The sequence below is a fragment of the Chlamydotis macqueenii genome, chromosome 2, assembly GCF_036417535.1.
Source record: "Chlamydotis macqueenii isolate bChlMac1 chromosome 2, bChlMac1.mat, whole genome shotgun sequence".
Classification (NCBI taxonomy): domain Eukaryota; kingdom Metazoa; phylum Chordata; class Aves; order Otidiformes; family Otididae; genus Chlamydotis; species Chlamydotis macqueenii.
This window is the reverse complement of record NC_141557.1, coordinates 68,966,806-68,988,816: the sequence shown is the minus strand read 5'-3', so window position 1 is coordinate 68,988,816 and position 22,011 is coordinate 68,966,806. Positions and strand designations below refer to the sequence as shown.

The window sequence follows — 22,011 nt, the reverse complement described above, 5'->3', positions numbered from 1 at the left end:
CTTTATAAGGCATTTCATACGTGTGAAGCAGCACAGACAAAGGTTGCCAGATGTGGCTGGATAGCTGTAAGCTTTGTCAGCTCCTTCTTCTCTGTAGAGACGCTGTTCCTGCTATAGCCCTAAACAAAAGGAATTATTCCCAGCTAGCAACGTCTGTAGCCGAGAGGGCAGGGTGTCCCCCAGCTTGTTTCTGCTGTCATGGAACTGCAAGCAAAAGGCATAGAAACATGAATGGAAAAATAGTCCATTTTAACAAAAAAAAATGTGCTGAAAGAGCTCAGTACCAGAATTTCCTTGGACTGGGACAGAGACGGACTCATTTTTTAACACATGAGTTTTGTAATACCAAGATCCTTCCATTCTACCTTTCAGTTCTTAACTTTCAGCTACATCCATAGCAGCAGATGAAGCACCCAGGACCACCCTCAGCCACTAAGGCCAATTGACACCGAATGGCCATGGCCCTATTATTAATTTCATAATCCGCAAAATAGGGTGGTTACAAGCAGCTTCCTTAGTGGGAATAGTCTCTGCTGTGTGCTAACTTCCTAACTGTGCCACAGAAAGTATATAGAAGGTTGTAAGCTGATTTAAGCCAAAACCCGTGCTTAGGATGTTTTTAACAGGATAGAGTCAGTTGTCAGAGATCAGGAATGTTCTTGTTTCTTGTGAATCTGCTTTTTATCCTGGTTCTGACTTTCACTCTCTTTCCAATTATCTTCCTTCTTGAGTTGGACATCTTGTCACAGTTAGTACTGTAAGGCTGCTTCTCATCACAGATACTTCCAGAAGGTATAACAACTAGCACCACTGAAAAGAAATGCACAAAAATGATACCTAGCAATTTAGGGACAGCAGTGGGAAAAAAGTAACAAAGAAAATGCATTATGCTACATGTCAAGTGCCATTTCGAACTGTCTCTGCATTCTCAAAGGCTGAAATGCAGGTCTGAGCTTTTCAGGTTTGCCTGAAACGCCGTGTAAAACTTACTTGCACAAGTGACAAAGCCGGTTACATTCAGAGGCTGTTGTCATTGCCTGGATGGGATATGATAATTTCTGCAAAAGCCTTTAATCTGCAAGATGTGATTAACTGTGAAAGGCAGAGTCGTTAAAACAGACTGGAGCCGACTCTGAAAGGCTTCCCTAAGAATCTGTATATACACCACTTCCATGTCTGGAGGAGGGGGCCTCCAGTTTCGTAAGAAACATTTGCTTACATGTATGTCATTTTGTATGGAAATACAGAACTTAAAATTATTTTCCTCTATCCATTCCTTTTGCTTTTGGTCCTATTTATTATTCTGCAGTTACTCTACAGATTCTTTGATCTGATGAAAAATGCACATTTCTGGCAGTCAGCAAACCTGGTTTCTATTTACATTTCGCTATTAAAGTGATCTGGCATAATTTGCTGTCGACAATGACTCAGATCAAGGAACTGACTTGCTTCAAAACTAACCTAATAAAAAACACACCTTGTTAGTTTTCAGCTAAATCCACGATCGTGTTAACCAAGTGGCTGCGCACATGCTCCCCAGTGCCAGTACTTGGGGAAGGCAGGAACAAGCAGCTGGGGACAAGAGTAAGGACTGGTGCCCTGCGCTTGTCAGCAGCCCTGCCTCATCCCTCAGCAACTGCTCAGGGAGCTGCAATTATTCATTTTAAAGCAAAGATGAGGTGCCACACCAAGGTTTGTGCTGCTAAATTCACTACTTGGAGTGCTCGCAAGTGGAAAATATATTACAAAAGGCAATGTATGCAGGAGATGAGTATTAGCTGGCATTAGACTAGTGCTGTGCGACAGCTGCCAGGTCTGGTGACTCCGACAGCTGCCTGCTGGAAATTTCCTTCTTCCATGTAGAACATGATGGCTGGAGCAGTGAGCAGCACAGGCATGTGGGTCTGAGCAAGCCAAGCAAGAGGCATCCGGGTGCTGCTGGCCTGCAGTGGCCATTCCCCCAGCCTCCAGCCCCAGGAAAGGCTGCTCTATGAAGAGCCACACTGTCTCACCTCCTTTTGAGCTGCTCTGGAGTGTTACATGGGGTAAAAAGCCCTGTTGTTCTGTGCATCACGTATGTCCACACTGAAATGTGAGTTTTCCACTGGCACCACAGCAACACAAAGAGCTCCATGACTTTCCACCTCCCAACAGGAATCAGTAACAAAGGCATAAACTGCGTCTTCTCTTTGGCACAGCAGCACTTTTTAATAACCCCTGCCCCGGCAAACTCTTAATTCCTGAACAGAACAATGCAAAGCATTTAACATTCTTCTGATTAATCTTTATGGCTACAAGCCACCCATTGTTTTTACTACATAGCTGCTAATCAATACGGGCTCCAGAAAACAGCAGAACAAGCCAAGGGAGCTGCGGAAGGCTTGGTTCTTCCAAAATTAATGGAAAATGGCAAGAGGTTTCCCCCTCCTCCCACATTTTTGCAGTTTGTTTTAAAAGCAGAACTCTTACTTGGGTTCATAAATCTACACTGATGTGTCTCACTATGCTGACCCATGTTGAAAATGTTTACGTTAGCATTTATGTAGCCTCATTAGCGTGGAATGTTTATACTCGCTCTTGCATTTGCACCTACCTATACAGTTACATATTGTGTGCTGGAACTGTGCACCAATAATCACACCGTATCTCTGACACTCTTTCACAGTAATTGCTCCCCTAGGTGCTATTTTCCAAATATTTCTATATTTTAACCTTCAAAATTGAAGTAGGCCTTGTTTTACTGTGAAGTTGATGGGAAAGGATATACCATAAAATTTGGCCCTATTTTATTTCAGTGCCTAATTGATTAGTTGGAGATGGTGATCTGGAAACTTAACCAAGGTTATACTACATTTGCTCATGAGGGCAAGGCAAACATTAAAATATAATTCCTGAAGATTAAAATACAATTCCTGAAGACCTTGGCACTGATTCATCCTTGCCTTGTGCTTTTTTCTCCTCTTCAGACAAAGAAAATAATGTGTATTAAAACTGAGAAAAATGTATTTTATGTGTATATAAACATCGATACATCTTTAAAGTATGATAACTGCAATGGTGGTAGTAGAAATTACTAACGTGCTGCATTTCTAGGATGAAGTAAATGCTATAGCCACTCTGTAATTTTTTTTATATACGAAAAATACACAGTTCCATTCACAAGGTCGTGTGATCTGAGGGGACTGTGCATTGTAAGTGATGATGCTTTCCCATCCCTTTATAGAGTTTTGTGCCTCAGATTTGCTGTACTTTCGTAGTGCCTGGGAAATGAGTGAGCACTGACAGGAGCAGAATCTAACATCTTTCTGTGTGCTCTGCTGTAAAATAGAAAAAGCAACACAGGAAATGCTCTATCATTTTTACAAATCAATCACAGAGGCAATAAATCTTTCCTCGGAGCCTAGAATTTCCCACTGCTTCATATTAACTTCTCCTTCGTACTCAAGTGAGGTTTTCTCCAGCATCAGAGGGGCTGGAGTACCAAGCTCCTTTACTAGCATGATAAGACACCAACATACATGGGAGAAAAGAAGGACCAGGGTAAGCCGGAAGGACTTGACAGCTCCCTGCGGATGGAGGGCATGGGGATGTCACTGGAGGGAGCTGAGGACAGGAAGGGAAAGGCATCCCAGGACACCACTGAGGAGGTAGGAGGAGCATCTCCAGGCTATGCTGGAGAAAGGAGGAGAGAAAGGATCCAGGAGAAAAACAAAATCCAGGAGAAAGGATCTCCAGGCTTCGCTCAGCAGGGGTGTCCCATGCCTCTGTTTTGCTGTGCTACTGGACAGACTCCCATCCTTTGGCGATAAAACCAACTGTCTCCTCAGGACACATCACTCCAGCAGGCATCCTCAGAACATTAGTGTCAAACCTTCTTTTTTTCTCTCCCTCCATCACAATCCCTGCCCCCAGCACAAAGTCCATATATTTTACTCAGATGTGTTGAACTTTACAAGCTGGCCAGAAACCATGCAAAGGTGATGGTTATTACCCTCCCCCCCAATACAAGTGTGGGGAAAAATGACAGACAGCTGAGATCACATCCTTTTACGTCTTTATTTGCCAGTTAAGATCCTTTTATTCCATCAATGCAAATATGCAGAACAGCAGGAAACCATGTTTTAAGCAGCACATACCAGTTGGCTGAGAATAAACTAACTACATTCCCCAAGCAATGTAAAAGTAACAATGCACATCATCTTCCAGAAGAAGAAACAAACAGATATTGCAGCCGAGAGGCACAGCAGGCAGCTTCCGTACAAAGTAGTTTGGCTATTTAAAATGGTAGAACCAGCCCTTGCCCATTTCTCCAACCCCACCTCCCACCCCCAAAAGTCCTACTATAATTTAACCACGTTTTTTTGCTATCTACATAATATATAAAATATAAACTCTGTTTACTTATAACACTTATTTTTCTTGATAAATAGCTCTTTAAAATATCTACTGTACATATGTCCATGCGTTGACATTATATATATATAGCATTTATATATACGTATGTATGTCTGAAAAACAATAAATAGATACTTAATATTGACACAGCAACAAACTGAACATATTCTCATTTTCAAAATCAAATAAAAGAAAGCCAGTACAGAGAGAAACAGTGAGCATCGTTTGTGAAGCACAGCATAGCAAGGAGCTTTGATTCCTGCCCTTGCTGGGCATTCGGTACGCCACGTACTTGAGCAGTTGTGGTGTTAACATATCCTCTACTGAATCTGTGTTAGAAGTTACTTCAAGCCGTAGGTTAGCCACCCTGTATGCCATGGGTAACACGGACTGAGTGTGAGCTCAGCGGGGAACAAGGGAGACTTGCCCCGTGGCTTGCAATGGAATGAGAAAGAGAAAGGGAAGGGAAGCGAGTCATGGCTGGTGTAAAAATAAAAGGAAATAATGGACAGCACATGGCTGAAAGGTCATAAATAACCATGGTAAACAAGTTAATAGAGTTAAGTGCTTTTAAAGACGATGGCTGGCACGGCTGCAAAAACTATCGCCATTATCTGTAGCCAACTCCATGTAATGAACCAGTTTTCCCACTGCCACAAGAAGACACAAATGAAACCCAGATGGCCAAATTCAGATGCTAGAAAAGGGGTCGCCACATGACACTGCGAGGCTGCAGGTTCAGAGCCAAACCTGCCGAAGGGCAGCTGAATTCACAGAATGTCCTTAATGGATGTTCACTGAACCTAATGGATGGGATTTTTTTTTTTAAGTATGAACTAAAACAAAACAAAACAAAACACAACCAAAAAACCCACACCCAACCTGAAAGAGTTAATTTCACACATGCCAAAACATAATAAAAGATGGATTTAAAAAAAAATTAATTTCCAAACAGCATTCTTTAAAAATGTAACATAATCCCAAAAGAAAAAAATGTAAATGACCTTCTACAAACATGTTTTGTGTTCAGTTTTGGATTGACCACAGCCATTCTGTTTACTCATTTAACTGAAAATGCTTAATAAAAGCTATTTCAGTTTGGCCTAAGCTGATACTCTTCATTCCCCAACCCCAAGACTTTGATTTGGCAGCTTTGAAAAAGTCATTACTTGCCTGGGCTCTGGCTTCAGTAAGTCATGAGGTTATGACATTGGTTCATGAATGCAGCATTATGTATAGTCCCATTTACTTAAAATTTCTTCTTTTCATGAGCAAATGGAAGTGGGCAGTTATTGTTAAGGGGAAATTATTTTTATTGGACAGACTTCATCCAGCAGCTCAAGAGAGAGGAAATTTTAAAGCAGATAAGACTGCCAATTATTATTCAGTCATACTTCATCTCTAAAATTTACAAACTTTGCTCCCTGCAAGTAACAACTACAACAACAACAACAACAAGAAACTGCTGTCCTGAATAATCCTGCCATTTCACAAGTAGAGCTAGATACCCAGAGAATAGACCCTACTGCAGAGGTCAAGCAGTCCAGTGTTGAGTTTCATACATACGTAATGGTACGTCACTGAGCCACTGGAACATCCCACCCGTGTTCAGTGTCTGCACAAAGCCAAAAGTCTGCTGGGTGCTTTTAAACCTTTGTAAATACAGAACTTAACAGTGAATAGACCTCATAATTTGTGGTGTTTTATATTGAAGGCCATAGATAAAAGTCAAATATAAAAATTCCCAGCAACAAGAAACTCTATCATCAGTAATTTCTGAATCTCTGCAAAAACACCATCAAGTACTATGTTTGTCTTCGCCTATTAAATAAAATCTGCCTTTTTTCTTTTTTTTTTTTTGGTAGAGACATGAGTCATTTTAAATTGTTTGAGTCTTTTGGACATTTATATGCACACAGAAATAAACAAGGTAACAGAAAAATTGAATTGTCTTTGTGCTGTGACCACACGCAGCAGAAAAGCCTCCTTTTTTCAATGGCTGAACTTCCAGGACAGCTGTTCACTTGTAGTCACTGATGCAAAAGCTATCCAAAAGAAGGAAACACTAAGTACAAATGGAGAGTGCCTCTGATTGCCCTGTGCTGGCTGGGCAGGAATTTTTCATGCTTTCAGCCAAAGCAAAGGATGAGCTCTGCAGCAGCTCATCCTGAGCCTAAACTTGCCTATGCGTGCCCTGATTCTCTGCCATATTGGCTACATGAGTAAGAACATATCACCTCTACTTGGTATTTTCTAACTACACAGCTAAAGTACTACTAATTCAACACATGCATGATATTAGATATAGGAAACCCCAAGCTCTTGCAGAGTTGTTATGCTTCCACATAGCACTTCACTTGAGTCTAGCACTGAGGACATGGACGGATCTAGCAGGAGTATAGGACAGATGCTGCTTTCCCATGGGCAGCGTCCCTTCTCGGGCTCCCAAACACAGAGGTGGAGCAAGGCTGCTGCTATCAATCACCCTCAGGAGGGGCAGCCTTCACCTTCTGCGCGAGGAGAATATTCTCCCCGTTGGCGCAGGGACGTAGGTACCAGACTGCAGACACGCTTTCCTGTCACTCCCTCCTGCAGTCACCACTCTCCCTTTGGGCACATGGAAGGACTTCAGTTGTGCCCTGCTGTCACACAGCGTAGGGTTGCCCTAGCCCTGGTGCGGACCCCAATGCAGTTCCCAGGGAAAATAAGATATTGTTTCTCAACTGACTGTCCCGGCATTGGAACAGACCCCTGCAAGAGCAGCAGAGCACTTCACCTGGACTCTCTCTTTTGGCTCTTTTCATCTTTGGCAAAAGACCATAATGTTCAGTGTCCTATGTGCACAGGTTGATGGCAAAGGAAAGAGGCTCTCCAACAGCAGCCCTGGGAAAGAGGAATTAACATTTCTTACCTAGTGTATGAACAAGCTCATTTGGGGGCTACCGTAAATTCCAGCAGTAGCCGCGGTTTGGCTATTAGGCCTGCACCAATTCTAGCAGCATTCATCTCAAACCTTGTGGCACAGCATTAAAAGTGCAATTCCAAATATGTGTTTCCTGGTGTGGTACTGCTTTTGAGTTCAATCAAGTACATCTCTGCTATCTGCTTCCCAAATTCTTAAACTCAGTGTGAACTCCAGAGGCTACTTAATGTACTTTCAGCTGTACCAAAAGAGCAGAGGCCTTGATGCTGCCAAGAAAGATCCTAGGCTGCAAAGTAACAATTTACCAGAATAGTAATACACATTCTATAAATAAAATAATTCCTTCCTCTTCTAAGCCGACTGGAAGTTTGGTATCTTTACACTTCGCACTACAGCACCTTCACCTCCTAGAGAATGGAAAAACTGTCATACAATCCTGAACGTATGCAGTTACTGCTGCCATCCCTGTTAGGTAACAACTTCACCTAAATCTAGCAAAAGATCTCTGTGGCCGTCAGACGAGGAGGTCCCACCCTGCCCCTGCTCATTCTGCCTCCCTCTCTGGGGCCAGCACTGTGGTCACACGAGCTGTACAGGATTCAACTCATTTCCAAGCTGGTACTAATACTAGCATCAGGTGGCTATGTAACCAAAGCATTAGATTTTCTTTCTGCTAAGCAGCACTGAGTCTGCACAGGGGACGGATGATGCCTGTCACCCAAACCTTTGGATCTGGGACAGAAAGGTTCACCTCAGTAGTACTATCCCTCTACACTGTCTCTCGCCTGGGGACTGTTCACTGCAGGGGCGGGGAACAGGATTCCAGCATATCTTCTTCCAGTTGGCATCACAAAACCCAGAAAGACACAGAAAAAAAAAATACTAATAGGAAAAACTGACAACATTTGTGAACCAAAACGAGGTGCAAAGACATGAACAGCCATTCCAGCACAATGGTCAAATCACTAAGAAGCAAGACTTACAAAAGTTTTGGTCCATGTTTAGTTCCAGTTTTGGATGATGTTTAACTAGATATGGCTAATTATCCACCAGGCTTGCATTCATGACTTGAACTAGCCACTGTTTTCAACAAATGGCTTTTGCCTTACTATATGAAAACTCTCTTGATCCTCTTGGGGCTAATTCCATTTTTCAGGAGAGAGAGAGAGAATTTCTTGATCAAATTCTCTCTTCTGTATTTTTCAGTGTATTTTTCAGGGCAGGAACTGGATAGCATGGTATGTCATGACAATTATAATGGGAAATTTCTGTTGGCACAGGTACTACCTCAGGAATTCTCCAAGAAATCAGTTTTTAGGAAAAACATCCAAGCTTGTGAAGGGCTGCTTCCAAGCAGGAACGATGAAAGCTTGCCTGAGGTCTTAGCAGAAGCAGTCAGCCCCAGAGACAGTCGCTAGAACTAGCAGAACAACACAGATAGAAACAATTCTCCATTTGGGTGTGGTTTTGCAGTATTACATTATTCCTTCATCAGTCACACTGTTACACTTTGGGGAATATTTCATGAAAGGTCACACATATGCTCTTCTTTAATAATTCTGGAGTGGGAGTCAAGTTTCCTAACTTTAGCCACCTAAAAATTTAGAAGCCAAGGTTCTCTGCAAAGAAGGAGGACAGGAATTTCCAATGGGCACCTCCTTCTGTATGAAACTTAGGATGATCTGAGTCAGCCTTTGGAGACCTCTCTCTGTATTGACTATTGTGCCCTTGCACAGCTGATCAGGACAAGATACCCAACTTTCAACTGGCTGAAGTCAGATGAGATGAAGCACACTACTGATGCCCTCCCATTCAAAAACATGAAGCTCTAAAACTGAGCACAGGAGAGGCAGGAGCATACAGCAATCAGACAGAGTCATTTGTAGGAGAAGCCTCTACAGAAGTACTTAGTGCTCCTAAAAATAGTAACATTCTAAGTGTTTTTTAAAAAAATCTAAATTATTCTAACAGTTCTCTTTCTAACCTAAAATGGCAACACTAATCTGATGGGCTTGAGAAAGTGTGTCATATTTTCTCTTTTAATTTACTGCTCATCAAAGTGTTATCTTCTTTCCCCTAGTCAAAATTAACAAAAAACCCTGAAAAGGTTTTTCTCAAGTTAAATATAATTTAGTGCTATATGCTTGTGTTCTATTTTTTTCCTATCTGAAGACCTAATACTGTAAGCACATGAGCACTGGAGCAGCTTTATGCAGAAAAGCAGTATCCCTGTTTACTGGGATTCATGTGCCTTTCACTATATTCTTTCGAGAATATATTCAAGACTGCAATCTAAAACATTAAGAAGAACAGGACAAACATATCAAAGAGTTTGTCTACCCCTGCACTGAAGACAGGGAATGCTTACTACAGTACCAGTAGCTGGCCACTTTAAGAGGTGAAAAGGTCTTATGTAATTTTTTCCTCTGGAAATGGATGGGAAATTTTCTCATCCCTTTTGTTTTTCACTCACACTCACCACTCAGTGGAGGTGAAAGCTTCTGGGTTGAGCTATATGAAATTAATTGTTGCTGAGCATCTCTCACATGTGAGTTCACAAAGGTTTAAAAGAACATTGTCTAAGCATCATATGGTTTCTGGTTGGGTTTCTACTCTTCTCCACCTAAAACCAAAATGCACAATGAATTCACTCAGAAGTCAGTCCCAGACACAGGAAACTGTGTGTAAACCTTCATAAGAGTAGCCTGAATTCAGCTGTGTAATAAAACCCACTGTCGCTACTGTGTCATGCCACTTGCCATCCATGAAGGTTTTACACAACCCATTTTAATCAGCAAATCTGTGCAGTTAACACTGAAGCTTACTGGGAGCTCACAGAAGACCCTCCCTCCCCTAATACAGGGGCATATGCACTGTGGTTGAGGACTGCTTTGTTTTAAAAGTCACACATTTTCCTACCTAATTGTGCTTTAAATAAAAAAAAACAAAACAAAACAAAAAACAACTAGCTAAACCAACACAGAGAAGCTCCTAACAAGCTATATGAAAAGTGAGCTGCCAAGATTTTCCGTATCACACGACACTTTCACGCCAAGTCCTATTATTCTGTGTGTTGGTTAGAGGTGTAGTACTACAGCATGGTGGTGTCAGCTGTCACGGCAGGAACCACTCATGTCAGACACTACAGAAAATTTAATGACATGATAGTACCTTCACAGCCCTCTGTTAGGTAAGGAAAATCTAAAAGGATCTTCCCAACCTTTCACAGTAAACACAATTGGATAATCTAAAGCACCTGCAAGCAGGAGATGAGTCCATGATATATCTTTCCAATCAGACAGCTAATACTGTTATTAAAACAGTTAAGTTGTTATGTCAGCTCTTAAGTCTCCTATCTGTTCTGGGCATTTCTAAGGACCTTATCACTTTGGCATTTAGCCACCAACAGATTTAGTTGATGCAAACACCGTGTTTCCTTCTCCCATATCCTCAGCTGTTTCTAAGATGCCCAAGCCCTTCACAGGGGCTGAATTACCATTTCCTTCAAGAGCTGTCTGGTTCCTATTCTTTCCTAGGAGCTGAGAGGAGCTAGCAGTAAAGAGACATCCTGCTCTTCCGCATGGCTTCGCTGATTAAGTATGCCGGGCTCAGTTCTGGCTCCTCGGTCATGATTGAAATGTTCTGCCACTCCCCCAACTGGTTTGACTTTTTAATGGTGTCCACCACACACAGGGCATACAGGCAGTCGTCAAAAGTGGCAGCCATCGTAAGGGGCCTCCCATCCCAGGTCCTCCTGTCGTCCTGGTCCTCAAAAGCCTGCCGGACAGCTTGAACCATCTTAATGGTGCCTCGGAGGTAGGGGGATGGGATGTCACTGAAGGCCTTCTCTGGAAGTAAGGAGTTGCTAACTGGCGTGGAGTCCTTTAGCAGGAGCTCCCGCTGAGGAGAGCTGTTGCTCTGTCCGTAGAGATCAGTGCCAATTACAATCAGCCGTCCTGCCGAACCCACCACAATAATGTCTTGTTTGAACTCCCCCGGGACATTGAAGTTGAGCGTCACAGTGCAGCACACACCACCTTCCAGGACCATCTGAAACGTACAGAAGTCATCGCTGGTGATCTGTCGTATCCCCTTGATGTGATCCGTCTGCTTTACGAAGGTCTTGAGCAACCCGTGCACTTTCACAGCCTTCTGGCTGGTGAGGAAGGTCAGGAGGTCGATGATGTAGGTACCAACCGAGTGCAAGCCCCCACCTCCCATCAGGTCATCACAGCTCCAGTTGTACTTCTTGCCTAGCAGGCTTCCGCTGTGAACCTGCACCTCGCACACCAGCAGCTCCCCCACATAACCCTCCTGGATCAGCTGCTTCATCTTCACGAAAGCAGGCAGGAAGCGCAAAACATTCCCCATGATGCTCATTAGCTTTGGGTAATAATGAGCCGCGGTCATCATCCTAAAGGCATCCAGGGGAGTCGCCGTTCGGTCACAGATGACATTTTTTCCAATGCCTGTAAAACAGTTAAAAAAAAAAAATCATCAAGTAAAATATATGGATTGAGTAAGCTCAAAGCCTTGAAGCTATTCTTAAAGAATAAGCCAAGGAGAAAGATGCTTGAAAGCAGTAAACATTTCAATATGGTGTTAAAGGCAGAAAGATCCCCTCTGGCCTGTTTCCAAAATGCACGTAACAGTTTCTCAGTGCAAATGCATCCCTTTTTATTTTCAAAATGCACTCATGCCTAAAAACAGCAAGAAGGTGAGGGCCTGGACAGATAAGAAAGTAAGCTAAGGTAAGGTGGACTGCTGCGCCACATTTGCCACCTTCTGGGAGCAGGTACAAAACCAGCCACCCTAACGCAGCTATTCATAGACGTCTCTTCTGTGATAACCTGCCTGTGTGTGGGCTTCTGAGAGCTGAATCTGAGCTTCAGATTGAAATCCCTGAAGCATATGAGTAACCCCACCTCACGTCCACAGTAACTTGATGTTTGTACACTGAAAAGTCTGGGGTTGTCTTCTCAATGGTCTTGTTCCTTCATCCTTCCCGTTCAGACTGTTTATGAGGCTCTGACTGGAGACAGGGAGAAGTACTGGCGCTTGTTGCTTTATTTAAAATGTAGGAACTGCTTCTCACTCATAAAATGCCATGCTATTCTGACAATTGCACTCATTTTTTTGAAGCAGCTCTGCTGAAATGTCAACAGTGCATCCACAGTGCCAAGGGAGAGCTAGGATTGCTCTAAAACAGGTCAGACGTAGCTGTGACAATCTGTTCCCCCACAGAATTGCCTATATGGGCACACTGTTTACTGAAGCTTGCATGATGGCCCTGTTTCATCTGGCCATCAAGGTGTGCAACTGAATACAGTGCAGGCTGATATAATGGTTTTCTTATTGATTTCTCCTCGTCAAATACTTTCATTCTGTACCCACCCACGCATATAGTGACAGAGTCTCTAGTTTCCTTTCTAGTTGCATAGAAAGATTTTTCTTATGCTTACTGAGCAATATTAGGTCAGCTATACAACACCTTATAGCACTAAATACGACCTTTGCCTTGACAGCCTGGGGCTATAGCAGGCCCTGGCACTTAAAAGAGCTGAATTTGGATCCTGTCTGCTGGAATCCAGATGTATAAATCTGGTAACTCGCTAAATCTTTTTGTTTTCCTTCCTTTCCCCTTCACATAGGTGAGAAATCCCTTTTTCTTTAAAGAGCTGGTGTGAGGATAAAATTTTACATGTTTTGGAGCCTTTTGGATGAAGTAATATAAATACAGACAGATGGCAAGGATCTGTCTGAGCCCACTTACATGAATATTCAACAGCCTGACTGGAAGAAGGAGGTCACAGTCCAAACATTCAATAACCAGCTTATCCCCACTGCCTATGCCCAGTGTTTGTCTGCTGCTATCTGAGTAGCTGAAACCGGAGGGAGGGCTGTCACCACTGAAGTGGCAGTCACATCTAGTTAACAGCCAAGAAGGAAAAGATCTTCCTTCAACTTGCTCCTATTTACCTTCTACTTAATCAGATAAGTAGAGACGTGCTCATTTTCCTCTTAGATTAGGCAGAAATCCTCTATACAGTGGCCATGGTCTTTCCTTCTCACTTTTCTCTCTCTGCTTTACAGACTGCTACCGATGGCTGAGTTGACATTTTCAACCTGATAGCACTCCTTTTCCTGCTCTTGAATGATTTTCTTTCTGCATCTGTTTCATCTTGGAGAAAGCATTCATCCACTTGCCCTATATTCCTCTAACTGGTAGCTCCAGCTATGCCACTTGATACAGATCACTAATATAATACAGTCCTTGAGTTACATAGACTCTTTGCAGAGAGACAGATTTTAGTCCGGCAAATTAGTTATCAAAATAAGAGAAATCTTACTCAGATAAAACTTCCCTACAGTCAAATCTTCCTGAAATCGTCATTTTCCCACGAAAGAAACTATATGTACTATGTCATCACCTGACCTGTTCACCACTGATCCACAAGCATCACTTTCTGCTCCAGTTCAGCTTGCATCGTTTTGTCTCGCAGACGCCTGTCGCATTTTATCTGGGGTGTGTGCAGGCACTAATCTCTCAAGATACACAGCTCTACACATGCGCTCGTGAGGAAAAGGGTCTGCTTTCATGAGGAATTGCAGCCTGGGGACAATCTTTCTGTGGTGTGCTGAGTGCCGTGCACAGTGGGGGTCCGTCCTTCACTGCATGAAGCAGGGAACACTTGGGGCTGTCACAGTCTGAGTACCAAATGATGATTATAAATACGAAATAGAAGCCTATGGGTTTTTACATCCCTTCCATTCAAGAAAAATTGCTAGTAGGATCAGTGTAAGTCAGGCACACATGCAGAGAAAAGGGAAGAGTCCTAAATATTTGTATGGAGATGGGGAAAAGGTGGAGTTTTATATTTACTCCTTCCACCATTTCAAGCTTTCTGGAAGGCTGAAACCCTTTAATTACAACAAATCCAAAATGCAAATGTTTTGAGAGTCTTCCTGTCTCTGTGCGTATGCTGATAATACATGCTGTGCTCTCATCCCTGGCAGGGATTTAAACAGATTTTTGCTTGGTGCCCAGAAAGCTTTTATACTCTATTACGTGCAGGTTCTTTCAGCGTGACATTGCTCAGCACTTGAGTCTGTGCACACCACAGATCTTTGTCGTCTTTGTAGCTGCCAATCTGCAAGCAGCCACATTTGCTTTCTTGAAGCAGGAAGAGAACATGAAAGGTTTGCTTAATTAAATTTAGAGAAATACTCTGGTGTGTTTATGCAACTAGAATAAGAAACAGGCAAATCAAAACACCGTAGTTTTCTGCTCTCTTCCCTCTGCTTCTTTCTCAAAAGGAGAAGGAACAAAGGCACCTTCCCTTTGAGCCGTTCTCTAAAGCAGCAACAGGCAGAGCAGAGGGCAATGTGTGAGGAAAACCTCCCTTTCCAACGCAGACGGTCTCCTGCAAAGGAGTGCTCTGACTGCAGGTGCTGCAGGGGGATTCTCTGGGAACTGACTCCCTTCTCCTGGCCTGGGGTTAGGGTCTCATCCTGTCCACTTTTGGACAAGAGTCTCTACAAAAGGATGAACTGTTACCACTTCTCATTCTATCAATGTGTTTTGCTGTTTCACACATCTTTGAAAATCACACCGCAGCAGGCAGCAAAAACTTCATTAATTACATAAAAGCAAGGAAGTGCAGTCAGCTTGTTTCAGCAAGAAAGTGCAATATATTTGTCTGTGGTGATAAGGAACAGAGTCGAGTACATCTCATTGTCTGAAAGGATACACATCCCTCCCACATGCATCGAGAAATCTGGTCTACAATGCTACAGTTCTCAATCAGGCAACTTCTGAGCATTGATTTATTGAGTTCTTAGGTAAAATGAAGAAGAAAAATAATTTAAGTACACATCATTCCTTTTGAGGGCTCCACACAGCCTTTACCCCAGTCTCTCTGCTTGGCTGTGCTTCAGAAAGAGACAAAGCGGTGCCAACCAGGTGGTAAGTGATGTGACATTTCTCTGGATTTTCAGGTTTTCTCTGACCTGGCACGGAACAGGGGAGGGCTCACTCCTGGCCAGCCCGAGTCCAAAGCTGAAGTCAGGCAATGCTTCTCCTAGCAAAGCTCCTGGGAGTGCAAGTTGACTCTCTGAAGTCCATCCACAGCTGCCATGCAGGGCTTCACCCTGGGACCTGCTCCGTGACCCATGCACATATTGCCAGAAATGCAAAGAACCTGCATTAACAGGCACTGTGCCATGGTGCCAGCGAGCCACCTGTGCTCACAGGCGTAGGGCCATGAGGTGGGAACGACAGTAGACCCAACAGGTCTGCTTCCCTGAACCCTTCTATCTTCTCCCTCCAGCAGGAAAACAGGAAAAACAAATAATGGTGGAGCTGGAAGATGTCCATCTTTGAGATAGACCAGATCTCTAGGCCAATGCATTAGGTATAACTCGCTCTAGCAGTCCTGAAAAATGTGAAAGGACATGAGTTTGGCAAAATGACACAAGAGAATTTGACTTCTAGGCTTGGTTGCTAAAGACAGAAAAATGGCAACATCTGACAACTGCTTGGTTCCTTTTTAAAACGAACCAGTTTCCACAGCAAGTTCACATCACAAAACCACTACTAACACTAGTGTGTTCTTGCTTCTTGGTGTCTCAAAAGGAAGGTAAAGGGCTAAATGTCCATCTTGACTATTCTTATCTCCCAGAATGTATATATCCCCCAAGCCAAACCTCAACAACTAGATACCAAACTGCATTTATTTTAAGGTTATTTAAGAACACCAATCTCTGAAGAAGTACATGTCTAACCAACTCTCTAGAAGCAGATGAGGAAATAGAAAATAACTGTCTATAGAATCATAGAATGGTTTGGGTTGGAAGGGACCTTCAAAGGTCATCTAGTCCAACCCCCCTGCAAGATGCTGGGACATCTCCAACTGGATCAGATTGCTCAGAGCCCCGTCCAGCCTGGCCTTGAATGCTTCCAGGGATGGGGCATCCACCACCTCTCTGGGCAACCTGTGCCAGTGTTCCACCACCCTCACTATAAAAAAAATTTTCCTAATATCTAATCTAAATCTACCTTCCTCTATTTTGAAACTGTTACCCCTAGTCCTGTCACAACAGGCCCTACTGAAGAGTTTCTCCCTGTCTTTCCTGTAGGCCCCCTTTAGGTACTGGAAGACTGCTATGAGATCTCCCCGGAGCCCCAACTCTCTCAGCCTGTCCTCATAGGAGAGGTGGCTCCAGCCCTCTGATCATCTTCATGGCCCTCCTCTGGACCTTCTCCAACTGGTCCATGTCCTTTTTATGTTGGGGGCTCCAGAGCTGGACACAGTACTCCAGGTGGGGTCTCACCGGAGCGGAGTAGAGGGGCAGAATCACTTCCCTCAACCTACTATCATTGGTGCTACCATTCGTTTGAGTGAAGATTCCTCTACCACCTTATGCTGAAAAGCCAAATTGTAACCATGACCTAATGACTTGTCACCCACCACAGAAGTAATGTGATTTATTTGCAAACCTCAGCCTTCATTTTAGAAGAAGGAAGCCCTTGTGATGTGAAGACAATTTTGAAAGCCAAACAGCCCAGAAGTGATTGGTGAGTAGATACAGTCCAGGGTAGTAGCATTTTGGGGTTTTTTTGCATGTAAATGTGGGGAAAGAGCAAGGAGCTAGAGTAAGAATTTAATTCCTGGTTTTGAAATGCCTGGCGCTTGCAGCTCTTCATTTTACAGACGGCTCTACCTCCTTGACTCCCAGCAGCCCAAGTTTCTTCATCCCTGTCGCATCCCTGTGCTGCACAGCCTAAAAACGAGCAGAACTCCTGGGCCCACAGCACAGGGAGAGTACAGCGGCTGTAACCGGCACAGGCCTCATCCATTCTGAAACCTGCAACGTCAGCTTTTTTTCCAATCTGCTCTGATTCTTTCAAATAAGGAGAGAAATATTTTCACATAAAAAACCTCAACTAATGAAAAAAAAAGCGTGTCCATCACTGAACTGAAGTCAGCCTAGTCCTCTATTTGGCTCTGGACACAAGACCCCAGTACAATATTTTCTCCTCCTCCTATTCACAAGAAAATAAAAAAGGGCTCTATTTGGAGTCTGGGCATATAATCAAAACCTTCACTGGCACCGGAAAGATTCATTAGTTAGCAGTTGCTACCTATTGCTCTTGGTGAGGATGGGAGTGAAAGGGCAAAATAATAGCACTGAGCTAAATTAGTCAGAAAAAAAGTACATTTCTAGAGCTAAAGAGGAACTGTCAACATTCAAGAACAGTCTGAGAATTTCAGCAAATAGAGGAGTAGTAGAAGAGCATGCTTAACAGGTTATTTCAAATGGATTACTTTAAACATTTATATCAGATTATGGTATCTTCTTTAAACACAGTTTTATTTTTTTAAAAATAAGCTAATACAAAATTACATTCCAAATGGTAACAATCCACATTATCATTAATATGGTTACAATAAATAAATATGGGCCAATTTTTCTTCTCAGATTTTGACCATTGCAGCTGCTGTTGTTGCCTTTGGATCCTATGCAGAATCAGGGGGGCAAATAATCTCTGGCTCTCAGTTCTGTTCACGGCTTGTAAGGTATGTTGCTATGATATGTGCTCTATTACTAGTATGCATATTATTAGTTGTAATCAGATCACCATTTCCCTCCCAATACAGTTTGACACGGTTTATAAATACAGAATAGTACCATCTAACACATGAATGAGGAGTATCTCATTCACATTTTTCCATCATTGTAATGCTGAACAATGAAGCCAAGATATTTAGTTACTTTTACAAATAAGATATAAAGCTACCTTTATAAATGTGCTCAAGTTGACAAACCAGAAGTAGCAAGTTTAGTTAAAAGGCTATACTTTGCTGCAAATCAGTAATTTTGGCCATAATGATGAAAGATCTTTCCTTAGGAATATATCACAAAAACACAGTCAAAACAAATGGGTTAAATGAGAAGTCGCCACCTCTCATTTAAAGAGTCGATTTACAGCAGTTTGCTCTTCTGCACCTATGTGCACACATTGTCAACTCTGTGGTTTTGCACAGAAACCATCTCAGAAACTACACACAGCACTGGGAGCCAGCACGTGGTTCCCCACAGCTAAATTGATGTTTGATAGAAGCTGAGCATCAGTAGAACTGTGTATTTTGCACATTTCCATACAAGGCAAAGATCTGTTTGCAATACTAATTGTGTTGGCGGATGGTACTACTGCAACCCCACTGGATATTCACAAAATATCTTTCCATTTCTGTGAATTCAGGTGTATACCTATATGCAAAAAAGACACAATCACTTTTTCCCTCAGTAACAACTTCAGAAATCCTCACAGCTATTTGAACTACTTCCTTCTATCCCCTTCTTTCAAATTTGCAAAAGATATATTTGGAGGCTGTAATTTAGCCAGGACCTCAAATAATCTTCTCTATTATCTACACTGACTCAAGACAATACTTGAGGACTTTAAACAAAAACAAGTGTTAGTAATAAAAATCTTTCCCTTCCAAATTAATCACTCCCCTAAAAAACCCAGATGAAAAGATAAGTGACCTGAGTTGTAACTGTGCTGAACTGTTGACTCCAGGGGAGACCCACAGATCAAAAAGCAGATGACACTATTTTTGTTGTTTCAGAACTGTCTTCACAATAGCCTCACAGTCACAATCCCTTTTGTATCAAGCTGGAACAAACCAGTTCAGTACTATTCCTTATTTCTACCACATATGTACTAAGGAGAGACACACAACAGTGCGAATGCCTCTTGGAAATTGTATGCAAATACAGAATCTGAAGGCAGTAGCTCATAAAGCCACCGTTCACGTATTTTAAATTTTGATAGCTGAGGTGGCTCTTCAGTCTGTCAGAGATACAGCAATCATATAGTCAGTTTAGTCTGCTACATACGTGATAACCATAAATCTTTAGCACCATAAATCCTGATTTTCTGATCTGCTCTTCAATCAGTGCAATACCACTTGGTGAGCAGCTCCCCTTTTATTACCGCTCCACAAACGGCTCCTTCCCCACTCAGCTGCAGATGATGACTATAAAACATCCTTTGGCCCCTGGCCTGCCCTGCCAGCATGCCCCAGGCCCCGTTTCCAAACAGTCATCTCAACAAAAAGTGCTTCTCTCATTTGGCTGTCTCGCCAGGACACTGCTGTAAGGCCTGGAGGCTGAGGAAAGGAGAAGGGGAGACAAGAGGTAAAAGGGCAGGAAGGATGCTACGAGGCGGAAAGGAGGATGCTGGAAGGGGCTGGAAGAGCGTGGTACAAACTGCCCAGAGGAGCTCCTGCTGCTCCAGGAGCTGCACAACACACCAACACACTCTAATGATATCAGCGACATCTCCAGTCCTTGCAGGCCCATCCTAAAAGGCTCTCCTTCAGTCCAATGGTCATGTGAGCCCTGCAAGAATCTTTTCTGCAGATAAAAAAAAAATAACAAGGGAGGAGAAAGAAATAGATTTCAGAGAAAACGAGCAGCCTTCTGTACCCAGAGACTGGACAGGAGGGAGGGATGATGAAGAAAAAGCATCCACATTAAAATGGTGCTATGTGTGTGAGTTAAGTTGTTGCCCGATACATCAGGCTGGAGAAATGTAATAGTGGGATGGGCTGTTCTATGGGGCTGGTATTATTTTCTGATGCGTTACATGTGGAGATCCGTGAATGACATATTGAATACTGACAAAATGCTTTTGAATCCCTCAGAAAATGGCCTAAATAAATATCCATATGTACATTTCTAGCAGGAGGAGTGGAAAACCTGATAGAAGGCTGCTCTCCTCTGGGAAATGAGGAGCAATTTCTGGGCCATCACATAAAAACAATCACTCAGGTGATTCAAAAACCTTTTCACGTAGGATAAGGATTTTTTATTAGTATATAGAGGTATCGCTTCTATTATTAGATGCTGCTGCTGTTTATACTGTTATACAGTAATAATTATAGTAACAATAAGAATAATGGTTGTATTTATCGTATTCAGTGCATGATCTGTCACTCAGTTCCTTGAGTGGCATGAAAAACACATTTATTTCAATCAATACATCTGTCGGGAAAATTGATGGCAAGACAATGTTTCTTTGAGGAATCTTATTTAACAAAACTTTTGACAAGGAGATAAATCTGGATGATGAATGCCTAACAAGACTGGCATTAGTCACAGCTCTAACACTGGCCAAGGCAACCTTTGTTAATCACAGATATGTATAGCTGTTACAAAAAAATCAAGTTATTATAGCACAATGAGTCACAGCTCATGAACTGGTTCATATTAACAGGGCATGTGTGTATTCCTAGCCCGCTGTAAGTGTGAAGGAAAATAGCAGTGACTGAAGGAACACATTTTCCTTCGCAGCTGAAACAGACGGCAAATGCACGCAGGGAGTAATACAGCGCCCTGCTGACAAGCAACAGCTCATTTGGCCACAGCAAATCAAAGGCTTCTACAGGATTTTACAAACCCTGCATCTCTTCCTCTGCATCAAGATATTATGAAGCAAAAGAACACATGCACTCTTACATTTTATAGTCAACTGGGATGAGATGCACTTCACAAATAATAGATGAAAAATTCCATACAGTAAATGCGCACGTGCCCAAACCGTACACACCACCACCACAGCGAGGGTCTCGGGTCACCCACCTACTTCTGGCCCTGGTGCATCACACCACAGTTCCAGTTTTTAGGCTACTTTATCCTCACTGATGTAACCTCTTTTCCACAGAACTGCTTTGAAAACAAAACCCTAAACATTCAAATACATGGGGAAAAAAAAAGCTGTTGGTGACTGCCTCTGCCTTGGCTGCTCTGTAACTGCAGACTAAACCAAAGTTGACTCAAATGACTACCTGCACAACGAAAGGTAACACCCTGCAAAGACAGAATGGTTGCCGCTGCTGGTGACACGTAAACAGCATCTCCATCAACAGTTCGGGTGCCACCCAGCAAACGAAACGCGCAGCTCACGCAAAAGTGCGAGAACCACGAGCAGGCTCAACGAGTAGGAAGGTTTAATGTGAGCCGTGAGCTTACAGAAGTGATTTCGTCTGGGTTAGTGGTCTGTAAAACCATCCAAGGAAATGGAAAAACAAAGAACTGGTTTGTCTTGAAATAAAAAAAAAGAGATGCCGGGTTCTTTGTAGACAGCTGCTGATGCATGGTGCCAAGGCTGAGAAAACACCCCTGCTGACTCCAAGAGACTGTAACGACGCCTGCAGGTAAATCAGTGCCATCTAAGCAGATCAGCATGATTCATCTGAATGAGACAAGATTGTAATGATTATATCAATTTTCATTATGTATTAATATTGGCACTTTTATTTGCATGGAGGCAGTCATTAGGGTTATGGACTGGGGCCATGTCTGTGCATATGTTACCGTTGCTGTAGGTATAAATGCTGCTGTGGCTGTATTCAAGGCACTTTGAAACAGATGCAGTCCTTTTGGGCTTGATGTTGGACTCAGGGTTGCTTCATAAAGTTTTAGGTAGTCCTGCAAGGAGCAGGGAGTTGGATCCAATGATCCTTACAGGTCCCTTCCAACTTGGTATATTCTATGATTCTATGATATATGACCTCTTCTGCCGAAACCATTTGTATCCATATGATTTTGACAATGTGCTGACTTGAAGGTGATTTTTCTAATAAGTCCATATGAATTTTCAATTGCTTATTCTGTTAGTT

The 22,011-nt window shown here is 42.7% G+C and overlaps 1 protein-coding gene across 3 annotated transcripts in view; it reads right to left on the bottom strand.

The window, feature by feature from the left end:
- Positions 1–22,011, bottom strand: part of GFOD1 (Gfo/Idh/MocA-like oxidoreductase domain containing 1) — an 85,233-nt gene that overhangs the window by 8,516 nt on the left and 54,706 nt on the right. For 2 of the 3 annotated variants that reach the window (XM_086740211.1, XM_086740212.1), the window contains exon 2: positions 4,038–11,787. In XM_086740211.1, coding sequence (XP_086596337.1) covers positions 10,868–11,787 — 920 coding nt within the window. In that variant the 3' untranslated portion in view covers positions 4,038–10,867. Of the gene's footprint in view, positions 1–4,037; positions 11,788–22,011 lie in introns of those variants that run through there. The other variant, XR_015257619.1, reaches the window with a different exon arrangement.